Raw genomic sequence first — 19,406 nt, forward strand, 5'->3', positions numbered from 1 at the left:
TGATACATTACAGGGGCTTAATGTTGCCAAACAAATTAGATGGCAGTACCACTGATAAAACAAGGTGCCCCAATTTATACTTATTTTCTAAGTTTTCTCTTGCATTCTACTCTATTCCTAATGCCACTTCCCTGGTTCAGGTCTTTTGTTGTCTAGATTACTTTAACATCCTAACAGTTCTCCCAGTGTCTAGTCTTGTCTTATGATCATCAAAATGTTGCCTGAATTATGGTCCACCATGTGAAACAAGACTTGCAAAACGCAATTACTGTATAGTCTATACTCACTAATCAAATAATCATGATAAAAGGCTTTTCTGAAAACTCTTTGGAAGAAAAATTATATGCTGAAGAACAATCTGTTTAACTGCCAAGAGTTCTCAACCAACAAAACAACCTCCTACTATTTTCCAAGTACCTTACTAGGCAGTAATAGCACACTGTCCTGTCCTCAAGAAACTTTCAGAATGAGAGAAATAGACATGAAAACAAATACAACGTGATAAATACTGTAATTACTTGGGTGATGCTAGAGGAACACAAAGAGAGGAAATAACTCCAGGGGAGTTGGGAAAGTTTCAAAGGAATTAACATTTGAGATACAAAGGAAAAGAAAAAAGTATAAAAATCGGACTATCTGGAATCATGGTATACTAAAGTTGCAGGACAATGGAGATGAAAAGGAGGTTTGGGACCCTTTAAGGGACTAAATGCCTAACTTCCAAGTTTGAACCTTATCTTCTAGTCAACAAGGAGCCAATTATGGTTTTGGGTTTTGTTTTTTTTTTTTACCTATTACAGGAGTGCTAAGATCAGATCTGTTCGGAAGGGTGGCTAACAACACTGAAGATAACTGAATGGAGAGGAAAAGGCTAGTGACAGAGAAGCTTGGCATTTAGACTATGCTTTTTTTCCCATTAATTTGGTAACAAAGGATGATTTCTTACTATCTTGGTAAGCCAGTAGCATCAATTTATTTTATTTTAGTAAACATTCACTCATCTTCTTACCTTGTCTTCATAGCCATTATCTGTGACATAAGTTGGAGGCTTTCCAGGATAGCGATAAAGAATGAAATCCCGACTACATAGGTAGAAAACATAGGTGGTTGAAAAGAGATAATTTAGTATATGCAAGAGATAGTTATAAGAACAAGTATTTGGGCTTTTAAACTGTCACCTTATTCATACAAAATAATCCAAATGTTTAAGAGGCTAAATAATGTTAATTCAAAGTAGACAGCTAACTGCCCCTAAAGTTCTATGGATTTTTAAACTGTACCTTAATTTGGGGAAAGGAGGAATAAAGATAGACTACCAACTGTACGTTGGCTCCCCACTTATTTAAAGCATGGGCCGGCAAATTTTACTTGGTAAAAGACCAGATAATAAGTGTTTCAGCTTTTGCAGGTCATATGGTTTATTCAGCTTTGACTTTGTAGCAAGAAAGCAGCCGCAGACCATGATAAACAAGTACACGTGACTGTTCCAATAAAACTTTACTTAAGGACACTGAAATTTGAATTTCATAAAATTTTCACATGCCATGAAACATTATTCTACTTTTGATTTAACCATTTAAAAACTTTTTAAAAATTATTAGCTCGAGGGCCATAAATAGAAAGAAGGCCAATTTAAAAGCTGGCCCTTGACTTAAAAGCAACAACTGATTAGCTACCTGTCCAATGCCTCTTCTATACGACTTCTTGATGGATTTAGTGAGAAATGAGCAGGCTGCAAAACACTAACTTGAAGGAGTACCACAATGAGAGGGTTTGGACTCTACCACATATGCCATCTCACCATCCTAAAAATTGTGACGAGTCTTACGTATAGAAATCAACTTCCTCAGATGAACAAGATTCCCACTAGCCTCTAACCTACATTATATAACTATTTTTCAAAACTGCACAGCTTCCAGAAATGCCACTTTTGCTGTCTTAAAGACCAAAGTGATAGAGCAGTGTTTCTCAAAATGTTCCATTATCATCTCCTTAGAGAGCCTTTTTACTTTTCATAATTTCCCTCTGATATTTTAATACCACAGATATACTGTGTATCTGTTTAGGTACCATAACCCTTTGAAGGACCACAAAGCACTGTAGTATCTAATTATCTTTTTGTCTTGAAGAACCAATTTCTACCCTCTTAGAAGCTGTATTGCCCCAGTGAAGACACATGCAAGAAGCACAAAGTTAAATATACAAGAATTCTAAGAAACATATTCTGATTTCCTACAGGAACACTAGCAGTTCTTAAGTCCTTTATTTCATTCAAATGGACACAAATGCTAGAGGCTCTCCACCTAAAAATTAACACCAATTAACTATGCTTAGACCTCTTCATTCTACATATCATTACATTAAATCCAAATTTCCCAAATTCTAAAGAGACTTGAAAAGAAACTTTACACACAATCACACATACACACTCAGTCTTTAAAAATAGATTTAACTTACTTATAAATTAGAGAAAGAGCTCTTATTTCCAGCTGGCCAGCACTTTCCTAAACATAAGTAGTACATAAACTTTTTAAAAACATTCTGTAGCTAGGATATAAAAGTTTCTGCAAGTTCAACATTGTTATTTTAGATGCTTAGCACTGTTTTAGATGAAGAATTTGTAGAACACACTATTAACTTGCTTTGAGGTTTGGGATATTGTGTTACTCATTAACATTCTGAAAAAAAAATAGTCCTAAAGACCTTCTCAGTTACCTATTAAGTAACAAGGACAGGTAATATGATTTAAAAGGCACAATAAAAATGGAATTAATGTTAAGAATATGAAGTTAGCAGGGTACTTAGTAAATGCTAAGTCCAGAACTATGGAATTAATCATATAAATTATTTTTAATTAAATATGCGTTTATAGAGCTTACTTCTACATAAAAGGATAACTACAATTCAGGTGAACTTTTGAATAAAAAAATAATGACCTCCTATTAACATTACTATCCCTCCTCCCCCATTAAAGTGAAAAGGCTTAGGCTTGTCCTGTTTGCAAACAGTCTATGGATGATAAAATTGTTGACACACAATTCTCAACATTCAACACAAAACAATAGGTCAATTGCCAGCCTCTTAACTTTTGCAAGAACTATTTGATTCAACACAGCTGGCTACTTAAGAAAACAGGTTGCGTCTAGCTAAAGCGACACAGATGAATGAATATTTAGGTTTACTATTCCATAATACTCGGAAAAGATTAAACCCCCATATTTGATCTTACCTTGGGATCTCCCAACCGTTCCAGGTATTTCTCAAAAGATCCCTCCACATACTTCAAAAATAAAACAAACTTGACTTAACCAAATACATAGCATTACTAAAATCTGATTATATTCTGCAATACTATCCTCCAATGGGTTTTTGTTCAGCTCAATAATTATGGTATTAAATTACTATTTTGCACAGCACCTCAAGAAGATTTGCACATACACAAAAGTTATGAGTGGAGAAAAGCTGGACTATAAAACTATCTTAGGAAATGGTCTGGCTGATCCACATACCAGTGCATTTCATCAAATATAACACCTTTGAGTTTCTTTTGAAATGCCAATTTAAGTTAACTTGACAATTTTCATAAATTATGCAAGCCCAATAATTGTAAGGATTTTAAATCTGATAGGAGACATGCATTTGCAAAGTTAAACTGAGGAACATTATTAGGGAATTTTATTAGTTTCAGAAAAGCCCAGGGCACACGGGAACTTCTTGGGGTAAATCTTGATTGCAGTGGCGGCTGCATAACAATATGATTGCCAAAACTGAAAGTGCTAAACTTAAAATGGTGAATTTTATTGTGTGTAAAATATACCTCAATAAAAATAAAATTAAACTTGGGGAACAGAATATATGTCTAGTTCCATGTACATATATCACTGGACAAAGTTTTTTAATTTTTCCCAATCCCTTTTTAAACAGCTTGAGGTATAATTGACATACAACAAACTGCTCATATTTAAATGGCACAAATACATTCTGACATATGTATGCACCCAGGAAACTATCATGACAACTGTGATAGTGAGTAGATCCATCACATCCCTAAGTTTCCTTGTGTCCCTCTATAACTCTACTGACCCCCACGCAACCACTGATCTGCTTTCTATCACTAGAGACTGGCTTGCATTTTCTAGAGTTTTATATAAAGGAAATCATACAGTATGTACTTTGGGGGAGGGTCTACCTTCTCTCCTTTGACATAATTATTTTGAGATTTATCCATGTAAGTTTTAAAATTTTACACAAATCTTTGTTACTCAAAATGTGGTTACTATTACTGTATCATGAACAAGAGCAAGCATCACTTGGGAGTTTCGTTAAAATGCAGAAATCTCGGGCCCCAGCTCAGACCTACTGAATCAGAATCTGCATTTTAACAAGATCCCCAGGTGATTTGTATGCACAAAAATACTTGAGATGCACTGTTTTACATCATGGTCTTGCATTTGAAGTAATTTCATGAATAATCCTTTCCCCAGATGTAGTAAAGACTGTAATTAACTCCTAGGTAATAAGCTTTAAAGTCAAGAAGCCTTCACATAGTTTTAAAATTCACTGAAACCTGTTGAGAAAATTAAGAGTAAACTTCGAACAGCAGGCAAATACCCATAATATACAGTCAGAAGAAAACAAATAGTACTGGAAGGGCTAAGAATTTTTTTTTTTAAGTCACACAAAAGGGCACACTACAAATCAAACCTTGATAAAACCTCATTCCATTAACAAGAATTCAAATATTTCCAAGTACTCAAAGATGTCTTCTAGAAGTTGTTTTAAAGCCAATCATTAGTGGCAGAGTACCAATTACCAGTTCGTCACATGAAGATAAATGTTTAGAACCTAATTTGTTTCCTTACAATTAGGTTTTATAAGATTCTTCATATCGGCTGAAGATCATTGTGTACAGAATTAAGAATACAGAAGGGTTTCCCATTTATATATACTTGGAAGTATACATTTAAAAATATTAACATAGCCAAACTTTGTGAACTATGATTACTTGGTTCAAGAAAACAGTGATATGGATAATACAGAACAGTAGTCAAAATGTAACTTTTCAGGGCTTGCCAGATTATGGGCAGTATGTGGGGAGTAGAAGGTAGTGGGAAGGATACAGATGAACTGTTTTTTTCTTAACTTTTAATTGGAGTACAGAACAATCTTATTCTGGAGGTGGTCCAGAAGCATGCTAGCTAGGGGGAAGACAGCTGAAAATTAAGTATTTGCTATTGAGAGGAGATTGCAGGACATAATTTTCATTATGTAGATGGCTCAAAATTCATTTCCCATTTGCTACACACTCTACTAACATCTCTACCTTGCGTTATGTATTCTACTTACAGACTCAAAAGTTTGTTGATTTTCTCTCATATATGAGACACAAGCCTTCCTGATTTCCAAATGATGGACCTGGCTGCAAAACAACTAAAAAGAAGAGAAAGACCAGCTGTCAACAGTCATTTGAAATAGCTTTTAAATTAAAATGATGAACTAGGCACTGAGTCCCCCCTTATTCGAAACATATGTAGGAAATTAAGTCCTGACCTTACTAAAATCTTTTTTCCATCTTTACTGGGGTTGGAAGAGATGGTTCTGTCTTACCACCCCCACCCTTTTTCTAGTTCTTATGGGCACAACCTATAAATTTTTCCTTAGGCACTAAATTTATAAAAGTAGGGGCTGTTTATAAAGGATCAAGATTCATTTCAAAGTTTTCTGTAATTCCATTCTTATCTTACATTCCAAACTGGCATTTAGAAAACAGAAAAAGACAGCAAAGGCACAGCAATATATCTGGACTCATCAGCAAAGGCATACACCAAGCTAGTAAGTGGCAAACAGGCCTGGATATCTTTACTAGAAAAGAGAAAAGGGATTTTTTTTTTCTGGTGGGCTCCAGGTCTTCTAGCTCCAGTACCATGCCATGTGTCAAACCCTGAAAACTCAGTATAGGGAAGATATATTTGTTGTCCTTTTACCTGCTCCGAAATAGCCCGAAAGAGGCAAGAGGCATCCTTGGCAGTCAGCTTTCGAAACAGCCCTAAGCTGCCTAAATATTCATCCATTGATGCCTCATTCAGAGACTTCTGGCCGCAGTACTTTTTCCATCCTTTATGCATTTTGCCAGGGGTGGAGGTGGGGAAGGGGAAAAAGGAACACAAATGTGGCAAGAAGGAAAAAGCAGGATGCAGGTAGGAATGGGTAGCAGTGACAAGGGCTTGCTTATGCAGGTATCCGGAAAGCAGCCCAAAGTCTAGGGATGAGAAGGCAGTTGGAGTCAACGCTGCAGAATCTTGGCACTTCTCAGGAGCAGAAGCAAAGGGCTGGCTTGCCCGGGACAAGTCGGGACCCTGTGAAAAGAAGAGGAAGAGCCGATGCTCCTAGGAATAGAGAACTGGACTTGAGAAGACATGGGAGAAGGCACTTGGGGAGCTACCTTGTTGGGGAAGGATGGGATTAATGCAATCAGCCCAAGGTTGAGAGAAATATGCACAAGCAGCTGAGCTTTGGGACCAAAAAGCAGCCGAGTTTGCAGTTAACTCACGGCAACTGCTGCACGAGGCTGCAATGGGACTGCAACAAGACTCAGGTGTATATGATGCAGCCTGGCCCACATTATATTGCTTTAAGATTTCTGCCCCAAATTTTCAACTACAGTCTCTGCCCAAGTTCCCTGCTCCCCTCATAATTTCATGGAGATGAGGAAAAAATTATAAACCTAATTAATTACCGAACTTCTGTATTAAGATCTTCAAAAACTAAGAAAGTCAGAGGCTGGGGGCGCCCTTGATCTATAGGGGCTAAGATCACAGTTCAAGCAAAATAAAGTGCCAAAGCAGTTGCCTGGTTATTTCAGGTAAGGGGTTTTAAGTAATTTCATTTGGTTCTCCTAGATAATAACTCTCTGCTAGGATCACAGAAACTAAATCCATTAACTATACTAGAAAACAGATACAATTCTTGACTAATATCCCCAAATTATTGTATAGCATTAACAAAAAGAGAAAATGCAAAAAGTGTTTCTTAAAAACTGGAAACAATGAAAGTTTAAACTGAAGCAGCATAAAAGAAAATGTCTTACCCACAAACTTTCTAACAGACTACATTTAAAATGCTGTGGCACAGCATTAGAGCTGTTGAACATGAGAGTATTTCCATGTATTATTAGGACAATTTTCTGGAAAAACTACTCTGGATTGTAAGAAAACTAAAATAAATACAGCTGTATTTGTAAGGTTCAAAAACAGGACTGATCACTTGCATTACTTGATTCCACTGTCAAGTGTGTCCTTTTTATTTAAATGCCAAAATTAAGTTCCTTTCTTAAGTGTTAAACAGATCCAAAGTTGGCTTTGGAGAAGTTGCAAAATTAAGCTGCTTTGAAAATTGTTTTTCTTGTATCTGTGGATCCAGTAGCTATCATGACTGCCCTGCCTATAGAAAAAGTATCGATAATAAAATAATTTAGGAATGAAATAAAAGCATGGTAAAAAATAAAATCTTGACCTCCTTTAGCCTATCAATTTGAAATTACTGTAATTAATTTCTTTTTTAAGGAAACCAGAACACTAGGGAAATTATGCCTTTTGAAAAAGTCCTGAAACATGGTTTGGGAAGAGGGATCACCATCTTTTTCTAAGGCCACAAATTCACTGAGAAAAATTAAAGGTTATAATGAAAAAGTTAACTCATTTTTGGCAGTTTTTACTTTGAGGAAAAAAATGCCAATTCTTCATATTTATTGCTACTGAAACTAAAAATAAGGTACATAAAACTTCAATTAATACTAATCTACATACTTCATTTTGATGAAGGGAATAAAAGGGAAAATTGGGAGAGGAAAAAGAACTAGAAAAGTAATACAAGAAAAAGCAGTAAACAAAAATTAGAGACAAGACGACAAAAAGAGATGAAAGAAAGAGAAGAAAAAGAAAGAAAAAAAGAGGAAAGAGAAGTACACAGAAAGACCAACACAAATATGGTTAATGGATTACTGACAAAGGTTCAAGAGTAGTTCAACAAAGACAGTATTTTCATCAAATGGTGCTGTACAATGGCATTCATATATAAAAAAATGATCTTTAGCCTATACCTCCCATCTTATACAATAATTAAAATGGATCAAAGGCCTAAATGTAGACCAAAATTTCAAAACTTTTGGAAGAAAGCATAGGAGAAAATCTTCAAGACCTTGAGTCAGGCAAAGAGTTCTTAGATATAACAAAATGAGTAATTGGACTTTATCAAAATTAAAAACTTTTGCTCTGCAAATGTCACCGTTAGAAAATGAAAATGCAAGCCACAGATTGGAAAAATATATTAATATATCCCATCTGACTAAAAAGCTTTGTATCAAAAGTATAAAAAGAATTCTCAAAAGTCAACAGTAAAAAAACACAACTAAAAAATTGCCCAAATGATTTGACTACACATTTTACCAAAGATACAGGAATGGCTAATAAGCTAAAAAGATGTTCAACATCACTAGTCATTAGGAAAATGCAAATTAAAACCATTATGAAATATAAATACAACCTACTAGAATGGCTATAATAAATACAGACAGTAACAAGTGTTAGCAAGGATGTGGAGAAACAAACCTAAGTAAAAGAAGGTAGGTGCAAAAGGGGTTTGATTCCAAAAGATATAGGATCCCATTTATATGAAATATACCAAAAAGGCAAATCTATAGAGATAGAAAGCAGATTAGTGGCTGCCTGGGGTTGGGGTATGAGTATGTATTAACTGCAAACAAGCACAAAGGATCTTTTCTGGTGTGGTAAAAAATGTTCTAAAACCGTGATGTTTGCAACATTTCTGTACATTCACTAAAATTACTGTACACTTAAAAGTGGTGGTTTTTAACAGCTTTTCAGTTAATATACCATGCAATTCAAAGTGTACATTTCAATTACTTTTAGTACATTTACAGAGTTGTCATCCATTGGCACAATCAATTTTAGAACATTCTCATTACATTCAAATGAAACCACACCCATAACCAACCTAATCCCCCACTGTCCATCAACTCCAGGTAACCACCAATCTACTGTCTCTCTATATTTACCTATTCTAGACATTTCAATAAATGGAATCATACAATATATGGCCCTGGGCAACTGACTTCTTTCACTTAGCAGGAGGCTTTAAAGGTTCACCCATGGGCAGCTCTTTCTGCCCATGGGTCCTCTCCCTGTACTTTAATAAAACCACCTTTTTGCACTAGAAACAAATTAAAAAAAAAAAAAAGGTTCACCCATGTTGTTGTAGCACGTATCAATATTTCAATCCTATAGTTAAACTATATTTTACTTATCCATTCATCAATTAGTAGACATTTGAGTTGTTCCCACTTTTTGGCTTTTTATGACTAATGCTGTTATAAACATTCACGTGCAAGTTTTTGTTTAGACATGTTTCTATTCTTTTGGATAATACCTAGGAATGGAGGTGCTGGATCTATGTTTAACCATTTGAGCAACTGTCAAGACTGTCTTCCACAGCAGCTGCACCATTCCACATTCTCATCGGTAGTGTATGAGGGTTCCCATTTTTCCACATCCTATCCATAATTACTGTCCATCTCTTGACTATAGCCCATCTAGTGGGTATCAAGTGGTACCTCACTGTGGTTTTGTTTTGCATTTTCCTGATGGCTAACAATGCTGAAAACCTTTCATGTGTCTAATGGTCATCTGTATATCTTTAATGAGATATCATTACATACATTTTAAAATGACTAAATTTTTTTTAAAAAAACTGACAACAGCAAGTGTTGACAAGGATGTGGATCAACTGGAACTCTCATATGTTGCTGGTATGAATAAAATAGTACAGCCACTCTTAAAAAATTGTTTAGTAGTTTCTATAAAGTTAACCAGAGTTGCCACATAACTCAGCAATTCCACTTCTAGTTATCTACCCAAGAGAAATGAAAACTTCAGCTCACACAATAACCTGTACATGAATGTTTATAGCAGCTTTATTCATAATCATGATCCCCCCCCCAAACTAGAAACAATCCAAACATCCTTCAATTTTTGGTAAATGAACTGGCACATCCATACAACAGAATACTCCTCAATAATAAAAAATGAGGTATGATACACAAAAGAACATGCATGAATCTCAAATGAATTGTATTCAGTAAAAAGACAGATTCAAAAGGCTACATACTGTATAACTGCATTTATGACAAACTGGGAAAGATAAAACTTATAGAAAGGGAAAACAGATCAGTTGCTGCCAGTAGTTAGGGTTATAGAAAAGCCTTACTGCAAACGGATGAAGAAAGGGGATGTATGGGGGTGATGTATTTTGTATCTTGATGGTGGTAGTGGTTACACAATTATACGTTTGTCAAAATTTACAGAACTATACAAGAAAAATGCTGATTTTGCTGTATTTAAACTGAAAAACAAATTTTTAAAAAAGCAGCAGAAAGAATTTAGAGTTGAGGAACTCACAGAATGGACAAGATTGAAGAAAAAAAAAAACAAGAAAATCAGAGGATCACTACTGGATAGCCAACATCTAACACAGGAGGCCCCCAAAAAGATAAAGTGGAGGGGAAGAAATGATTATGATAATGATGAAAAGAAAATTCTAGCACTGCAGAATAGGAGTACCTATATTTAGATCGAAAGGGTCCATGAAGTAGCCAGAACAATAAAAGTAAAAAAGATGATCAGCAATGCACACACCATTTCTGAAGTCAGGGATAAAGACTCTAAAGCTTTCAGAGATGAAAACTGGGTCATATACAACTTCTCAACAGAATAACTAGTAGCTAGAAAAAAATAAAGTTCCTTATGTGAGGGAAAACTATTTCTAACCTTGAACTCTATACCAAGCTATCAATCAGATGGGAGTAGAAGCGTTTCCAAACATGAAAGATTAAAAAATTTACCATCCTTTCTCAGAAAGCTATAAAGGATATTTGAAACCAAAATAAATAAGTTAAACCACAAAAGGGGGGGGGGGCAGAGAGTCCTAGAAACAGAAGATTCAATGTAAGAGAGAAGCAAAAGGAATTTCTAGGATAAGGGTGAAGGGGAAATCCCAGGACAGACATTCAGCAGGACTACAGAATCAATGACCAGTTCACCTAAAAGGGGATAGAACTCCAGCACAGACATTTCAAAAATAAATAATAATGAAAGTTAAATATAACCTATTTAAACATACTAGGAAAGATGTATACCTCTGTTGGAGAGCTTGAGAATATTTTTATAGAAAATCAAGCAAATGAAAACATTAAAAATGAGGTAAATAGAAATAGGAATGTAATCAATGAATACTGACTACATGACTCAGATGTGAATATTGTACTTAAGTAATCACGTCAACACTGAAAACAGATCTCACAAGAACTAAATTATTTTTTTTCAACTTAAATACCATCTATAGACTTCCTACTGTGGAAGAGGAATATAAAGCCTCCTCCTCCATACTAGCAAGTGTATAGCTGATATTTAAATTAAAAAATGAAAACAAGTTTAAACATATTCACTTATAAAACAAAGGTAATATGGCCAACTACAGAAAGCAGATCACAGATGGGAAGAAGTGGGACATAGAACTGTTTGATACACCTTGTAGAACTAGTTAATACTTTATACTATTTATGTGTATTATCTTAAGATGTAACAAAAATTTAAAAAAATACTAAGTGAAGAAATAATAGCATAATAAACTAGGAAAAAATGAAAAATAGAATTTTATAGCTACAGGACCTCCTATTTTACAAATGAAGAAACAAGTTTCAAATATTATGAAATTTGTCCAAGTTTTCACATCCTATCAATAATAGTACAAGGACTATATATTGTCTGATTATTGTAAAGAGGAATCATATATCAAAAAAGAAATGATGAACAAAGGCTCAGAGGTGGTTAAGTACAGGTTACATTCCCCAAATCAGTACAATAGGACTTTTTAAAAAAAACCTGCGGGATAATACTTCATCCTGTGTGTAACAGCCATTTCATATTATTTAATATTGTCCTTCAAAGTATCTATTGCACTTGAAATCCCAATTGGCTTACTATTCTTCTACAGCAAACTACTCCAAATCCTGTAAACCTCTAGAACAGAGAAAGGGCTCCATAAAACAAATTACCCCATGCCCAGAGATTCTGATTCAGCAGGTATAGGGTGGGTCCTGAGAATGTGCATTTCTAACAAGTTCTCCGATGACAGCTGATGCTGCTGGTCCAGGAACTTTGGGAACTAGCGTTCTCAAACAATGTTGTTTCACAAGTTCTTAGTAAGTGTCTCTAAAGAGTTTCAGGGTGAAAATTTCAGCAAATACTGCACACTATAATCCAATCTCTGAGGTTCACAATGTCCATTAGCAATATTAAAGGCTCTAAGGAATGCTAACGTTACCTACTTAACTTTGATCTGGCCTTTTCCATAGGGGAATCTTTTACAAAGACTTTCCAAATCTTTCTGAAGATTTAGGAAAAGCCAGATCAAAGTTAGGCAGGGAACTTTAGCGTTCAAGTTAACAAGTTTTTAATGCACAATAGCTACTGCTTTTAAATTGTTTCAAAGTTTGAAAAATGTTTCTGTACAAATTTTTTGTCATCTATACCTAAGGTTACTGGGATAATTACATAAGATACTGAATGTTAAGTGCTTAGCACAAAAGTGCTTAAATATTGATTGCTGTTAGCTGCTACCTTACAAAACAATTCACTAAGAAATTCTTAGTGAACAGAACAATTTCAACTAAATTCTACTGGAAATCAAGCCAAAGTTCAAATATAGCTCCCCAGAGGAGCTTTCCCCAACACTGATAAAGCTTCTTTCACTTCTGAAAATAATGGAAAGAAAAATAATTGCCTTAAAAACTTTTAGGCACTGTACTCTGGGTACAGATTAAAATGAAACAGATTGAAGAAAATCCAAGTAACTTAAAATAATTAACATTATGACTTATTATAAAACTGATGTGCTTTTATAATTACTACTTTTTATATTAAAATTTAACCTGCAAATGTGACTTGTTTTAATTGCTAGAATTGTCTTATTTCTTCACTGATCAAATAGGATCATGAATACTAATAGTTTCAGTTCTGAGGTAACACTTCTTCATATTTCAACTAATTAAATGAGGTACATGCCTGAAAATTTTTTTAAAGCATACATTATCTGTGACACAGAAGGTTTAGTTGTAAAGGTATATAGGACATGACACTTCTGAGTTACTATTTTAGTTTGAGAGGCAACATGGTACCATGAAAAAAGTATTATGAACTTGGTTATGCTACTTTCTCTGAGTCAGTTTCCTCATCTATAAAAGGAAGGAGGTATGGTGCATGTTTAAGCTCTCTTTCAGGTCTAAGGAACTGTGAGGAACTGTGATTCAATGGTGGATAACAGATTTGCCCTCCCTTTAGATGGTCAAATTTGTGATCAACATTAACCATAAAAACAGCTTGTAGGAGGATTAACCTATTATCCCGGCAAATCGTGGGGTTGACTGGCCCACATAAAAATGAGTAAATCTTACCTTACAGATGAAATAAACAGACCTAGATTTTTGAAGGCAACAAAATTTATAACCATGTGTGGTGATGGATATTAACTGTGGTAATCATTTTGCAATATATACATGTATCTGATTATGTCAAATACATTAAACTTTTACAATGTTATGTCAATTTTATCAAAAACTGCAAAAAATAAAAATGACAATGACATGTATGTAAAGATTTGTGGGAAACTGCTGAAAGGCAATCAGTATTAAAAAAACTCATTTATTTCACTTATTTTTAGTACCAAAATAACAAGGAGCCAATTGGGGTATATAACTCAACCCTACAGGACCTATTTTTAAGGTTTTTCATTACTTAAAAATATAATGGTAAACATTCTGAAACATTTTTAACAGCACCCTGGAAATAGAACCTGTTGCTTCTTTTCATAGTAGACATTTAAACAAAATGAACAAAGCAAAATTCATGAAGGGAACACAATGGTTCCAAAACAAAATTTGGCCATTCGATCCTATTCAACCTCTTAAAGTGCAAAGCTTTAAGAAAGAGACAATAAAGAACTGATTTCCCAGAGTAGTGATCCTTCAGATAAGCAAAATAAAAGAAACATTACCAAGAGCCACTTGCTTTCATTTCCTTCTCTTCCCCACTTCCATCTGAAGCACTCTAATATAGATTAGGGGAAAAAAGGAAAGTAATGCTTTGTTTAAAAATGCATCCTAATGGCACAGAAATGCTAAGGGTTGGTTTTTTATTCAAGATACTTACAGTGTCTGAACAGTCTACCAACATACAGGGGATTGAAGGAAAGGAGAATACAGACCAGAACACTCTTGTTTTGATGCGCTCACTTAAGCTTCTAAATAATCTTTAATTCTCTAACTATAACCCCAGCTACAGACTATGAATTTCAATATGAAATTCAATGAAGACTTTGCTTTCTGTATCATTTAGGAGTATATACTGTGAATTCCAGGGAAATATCTCTAAGTCTACTCCTACTTCTTAAAACAAAAACTCTAACCGAGAAAATGTATTACTTCAATGACATTTTTTTATTTTCAAACATGCCACACAATTGGTTTTGTGTCTCAGAAATCACCTATGAAGGAAGTTAGCTTTACTAATTCACAAATGGGAAAACTGAGATTCAGAAAATTACTTAGGCCAAGAACTTAATGTTTTTCACTCCTAAATTTGGGAAGTATATTACTCACCCACTGCACACTGGCAGTGGAGAAACCACCAATATGTTCTGTACAAAAGGAGAAATGAACAGTAAAAAAGATGTAATATATGGCCTCACAGACATCATTCCAACAGTGACTTATCAGTTCAGCAAACAAATACATTAGAAGCACACTTGACAGTAAATAAGGTACAAAACTGTATTGCTTTTCCAAATAGCCTAATCTAGTATATCCTAGAATAATTACTACAAATGAAAAAAATTCCACTTAGTTCCTTTTATCAATTAGAAACAGTGCTACACAAGACATTATGGGTTATAGACAGTTAATAGTATAACAATATTAAAATTAGTTTCAAATTGTGTTCGGTATGTGTTAAACTTGGTAAGTTTCTAATTTGTTATGTGATAAAACTGGGAATTACTAAACTTAAATGTATTTAATCAGAGGGCTTCATTATAAAGGAGTCTAGTAGTTATCACCAGAGTACTAATGAACAATGAACGAGGAATGAAAATACTTAAATTGGCCTCAGTCTGGAGATTCTCAACCTGGAGCCTCAAGGTACCTGGGAAAAACTCCCCGAAATTCACTGCAAAATATGTGTCAGTATGCGAGAGAAGCAATAGTTTTAAATATTTTGAAGGGTTCCATGACCCAAAGAGGCTTATACTACTGCCTTAGAGAGCAGGACTATAGCCATCAAAATAAAATGACAGAGTATCAATCAAAATAATTTTGGTCAGGATGTGGTAAAAATTCCTAAACCTAATAAAGAGCTAGAAGTCAAATACCAAAACAGATGGTATTTAACAGTATAAAAGACCTTAAAAATATTCTATCAATATCAGAGTCAAGAAGCATATATTCTTCAGGAAATTCCTGTTTGAAGCAAGCTAGGTTTGCTCACCTTCTATCTAGCCACCTACAAAAATTATAATTTAAAGAACTATTCAATATAAAGATTGTGCTAGAATACTCACTTTTGTAAGGAATTAACCATTTAACAAGGAATTAAATGTTTAGTGGTTATCTTAAATCCTTTTCCATGTAATCTGTTATTGGAAAACACTACAGCTACTGCTTTTAACAAACCTCTTCATTTTTAACACGTTTTACCAAAAATCCCCAACAGGTACCATTATTTGACAGACACTTAAATACCATTAGGATATTACACAGTGTCAGTATTGCTATGTTTTAATGCCAGTCCTGTAAATGTTTGATCCTACAAATTTCACCATACAATGTGATGGTCACATCTTTCTTCTGAACAAGAGACATACTAGACTCCAAGAAATGACTATGTGCAAGATTACAGTGTTTCCTAAAGACCGATCCCAATCAAGACAATGAGAAAAAGTGCAATTATGCATTTATCATTTATGGAAAGCCTACTGTGCTGCAGGCAGAGGATTCAAGAATGAGTAAGACAGTTCCTCCTCAACTAGACTGTTAAAAAGAGTTCCTCCAGAGCAGTAATCATGTCTTGAGTGCTGCTGATACAAAAAGTAGATGCTTATTATGCATTTATGTTAAAGGACTAAATGAGCAAATAAATGGGCTCAAGATATTTAGAAAGCAAAGCTAAGAGAACCTGGTGACCAATCAGATATAATGGGTTAGAGATATCATTTAGTCCTCCAGGCTTAAAATACCATCAATACGGGCGAGGATCTCAGAAGGATGGAAGGAGAAATAAGATTTTAGTTTGGGGCACATTAAGTTTACCATGCTTAGAGCATTAACAGACATATATGACCAATAGGTAACTGGAAATACCATTCAGAAGTTCAGATCAGAGTCGGGGAATATAGATAGAGCATTACTAGTAGCTCTGAGAGTAATGAAAATATCAAGAAAAAATATAGAGAGAACAGAACCAAAAACAGAACCTAAAACAAATATTTGGAGAAAACAAAAGAGCCAGTTAAGTAACTTGCAACCAGACAAACCACCTGGGAGTTTCTCCACATGGATTTTGATCAGCATTCAGTAGGCTTTTAAAAATAACAATGTGAAGACTGAAATAAGTAATATACCTGTGGTTATCATACAATCAAAATTTCTTGGAATAGTCCTGACTTCAAATATTGTCCTGTCACCACAAATGATGGAAGAAATACAGTGGAAATCAGCATTCTAGCAATTACAATTCCCAGTCTATCAGACACTTAAGTAGCATAAAACTTCCTTTTTGCATTATGCTGAGCTCAGTTTCCTCATCCGCAAAATGGGAGAATAGTAGCTATTTCATAGAATTATTGTAAAGATTAAGTAACTTCGTACCTGTAAACTGTTTTTAAAAAATTTATTTACTTGAGAGACTGAGAGTGAGCACAAGCAGAATTGGGGGTGGGGAGGGAGAGAGCAGCAGAATCCCAGCTGAGCAGGGAGCCAGACATAGGGCTCAATCCCAGGCCCTGAGATCATGACCTGAGCTGAAGGCAGACACTTAACGGACTGAGCCACCCAGGAACCCCTAAACTGCTTTAAATAGTACCTGATACATACTAAGCACGCAACAGGTGTTAACTATTGTTATTTTTCATTCCCCACTCCCCCACAAAAATATAGTATTAGTTGTACAGCAGAAAAACAGATTAGTACAACTATCTGGACCACCCATTCCAAACCTTTCCCCCAAATCAGTTTCAAATAGTCTGCCCATATCTCATTTCTTATACTGTATGCAGTTTTTTGGTCATGTCTGAAAATTTTACAATTTGAACGAATCAGAGAGATTAAGTGCTTATACCATAATAAAGGGCCAAGAAAAATGTCTACATTACTTCTAGTCATTACGGACTTTTTTTTAGTCTTGGAAAACTCTTCCTCAAACTATCTAAGTGGTGGTACATATTTTTATATTGCCCTTTTTATCTACATGATTTACCTTTAAAAGCACAGAGTAGTACTCTAAGGTGTCTAAAATCAGACACTTGACAGTACTTTCAGATAATGACCAGGGGACCCTTGAACAACACGGATTTGAACTGTGCAGGTCTACTTATACTTTTTCTAAAACACAATATTGTAAATGTATTTTCCTTGATTTTCTTTACATTTCCTTTTCTCTAGCTTACTTTGTTAAGATTACAGTATATAATACACATAATATACAAAATGTGTTAATTGACAGTCTATGTTATCAGTAAGGCTTCCACAGTCAACAGCAGGCTATTAATCAAATCTTTGGGGAGTCAAAATTTTTATGTGGATTTTCAACTGTGCAGGGTGCAGGGTTCTTGCACCACTAACCTCCACATTGTTCAAGAGTCAACTTTTGATGTTCCAGAATCCCACTTCAAGTTCATCAGTTGCACTCTTACCTACCAAATCCTTCCAGCTTTCTTTCCTCCCAAATCAGTCATCAAAACTCCCTACTTCCCAAGGTCATCCTATAACCTCACATCACTTTTCATCTACTCCAACATCAACTTTCTACTATTATTACTCGTCCACCTCTGAACATATCCATGATGAGAATTTCTCAAAATACTCCTTTGCTTCCTTATCCCTGGAAATTTAAATACCTCTAACAGAAAACTGCTAAATAAACTACACTCCACTTACCCACTGACTTCAAGAACCTGAAGCCCTGCCATGCAATGAAACCAAATTTCACTCAGAGCAAATATTCCCAATAGAATATTACCGTTAATTTTTCATAAGGACCAATAACTGGTAATTTTGGCAATTAATTTATCTTAGCCTTCTTCCTCATCTAAAGTGGTTTGTAGTAGGTATGTTTAAAATTCTCTTCCAACTCCAAAAATCTGCAAGTCTTTGTCTTAAAGTCTTCCTTTATTCAATCTACTATCAATCCTACCCATGGCATTTTGGATTCCAAAAACTCAGGAAGCACAGGTTTCTAAGTCCAAGGTAAGTTTATCATACACCAAAGAAAAACCCAATTAAGGGTGAAATTCCTACTAAAGTAAACAACTTCTAATAAATGAACAAAACTCTCCTTGGAAGGGAGTAAAGTAACTAAATACTAGACAATTATGAAGAATCAAAAAGCTTACAATATATATTATGGTGTGGTAGAAAGAGTACAAGACAAGGAGTCAAAAAGCTGCTTCTAGTGGCAGCTCCCTGTCAAAGGCTGTTAGACAAGTTGTAAACCTTTGGCCTTCCACATCTGAGAAATGATGGGATTGGACTAGATGATCCCAAGAATTCCTGCCAAATGAAATTGATCCGGAGAGATCCCCGGATTTTTAAGCCGAACTGATAAAAAAAAATTTCACAAAGGTATATAGTCAAGGGATATCACTACACGCAATTAACACCATTGGCTTAAGCCTCTGCTAAATGAAATAATGCAATCAGGGTTATATATTCTTGTGGGAAAGAAAACAGAGGATTTGGGGTCCCATATTACTTTACAGTTGTCTGATGTTTAAGTTGACCCTTTGTTTCTGATTCTCTATGGTTAGTCCTTCATGACATAACTAAAAACCAAGTGATCAAAATACATTTTAAGCCACAATTTTTCTCAAATTAGAGCACTTATGAAAGAGCCCAGAAAATTCTCTCCAAATATTTGGAAAGGGCCTTTCCTATATAACATTAGCATTAAGACTAATGTACATTTATGATTATGGTGCTGTGAATTCTCAACTATGTAGATATAGATTACTCACTTTTTAGATTATTCTCAGCAAAATTTTAATCCAAGTTGGCTTCCTCCTGCTAC

The 19,406-nt window shown here is 34.8% G+C and overlaps 1 protein-coding gene across 1 annotated transcript in view; it reads right to left on the bottom strand.

Moving 5' to 3' along the window:
* The window catches only part of ALG13 (ALG13 UDP-N-acetylglucosaminyltransferase subunit), a 63,674-nt gene that overhangs the window by 36,561 nt on the left and 7,707 nt on the right, over positions 1-19,406 (bottom strand). The window contains 8 exon segments of the mRNA XM_032392720.1: positions 1,010-1,082; positions 2,458-2,504; positions 3,230-3,280; positions 5,347-5,430; positions 5,985-6,161; positions 6,164-6,202; positions 6,204-6,328; positions 6,331-6,356. Coding sequence (XP_032248611.1) covers positions 1,010-1,082; positions 2,458-2,504; positions 3,230-3,280; positions 5,347-5,430; positions 5,985-6,161; positions 6,164-6,202; positions 6,204-6,328; positions 6,331-6,356 — 622 coding nt within the window.

The sequence above is a fragment of the Phoca vitulina genome, unplaced genomic scaffold, assembly GCF_004348235.1.
Source record: "Phoca vitulina isolate PV1807 unplaced genomic scaffold, GSC_HSeal_1.0 scaffold69, whole genome shotgun sequence".
Taxonomy (NCBI): Eukaryota; Metazoa; Chordata; class Mammalia; order Carnivora; family Phocidae; genus Phoca; species Phoca vitulina.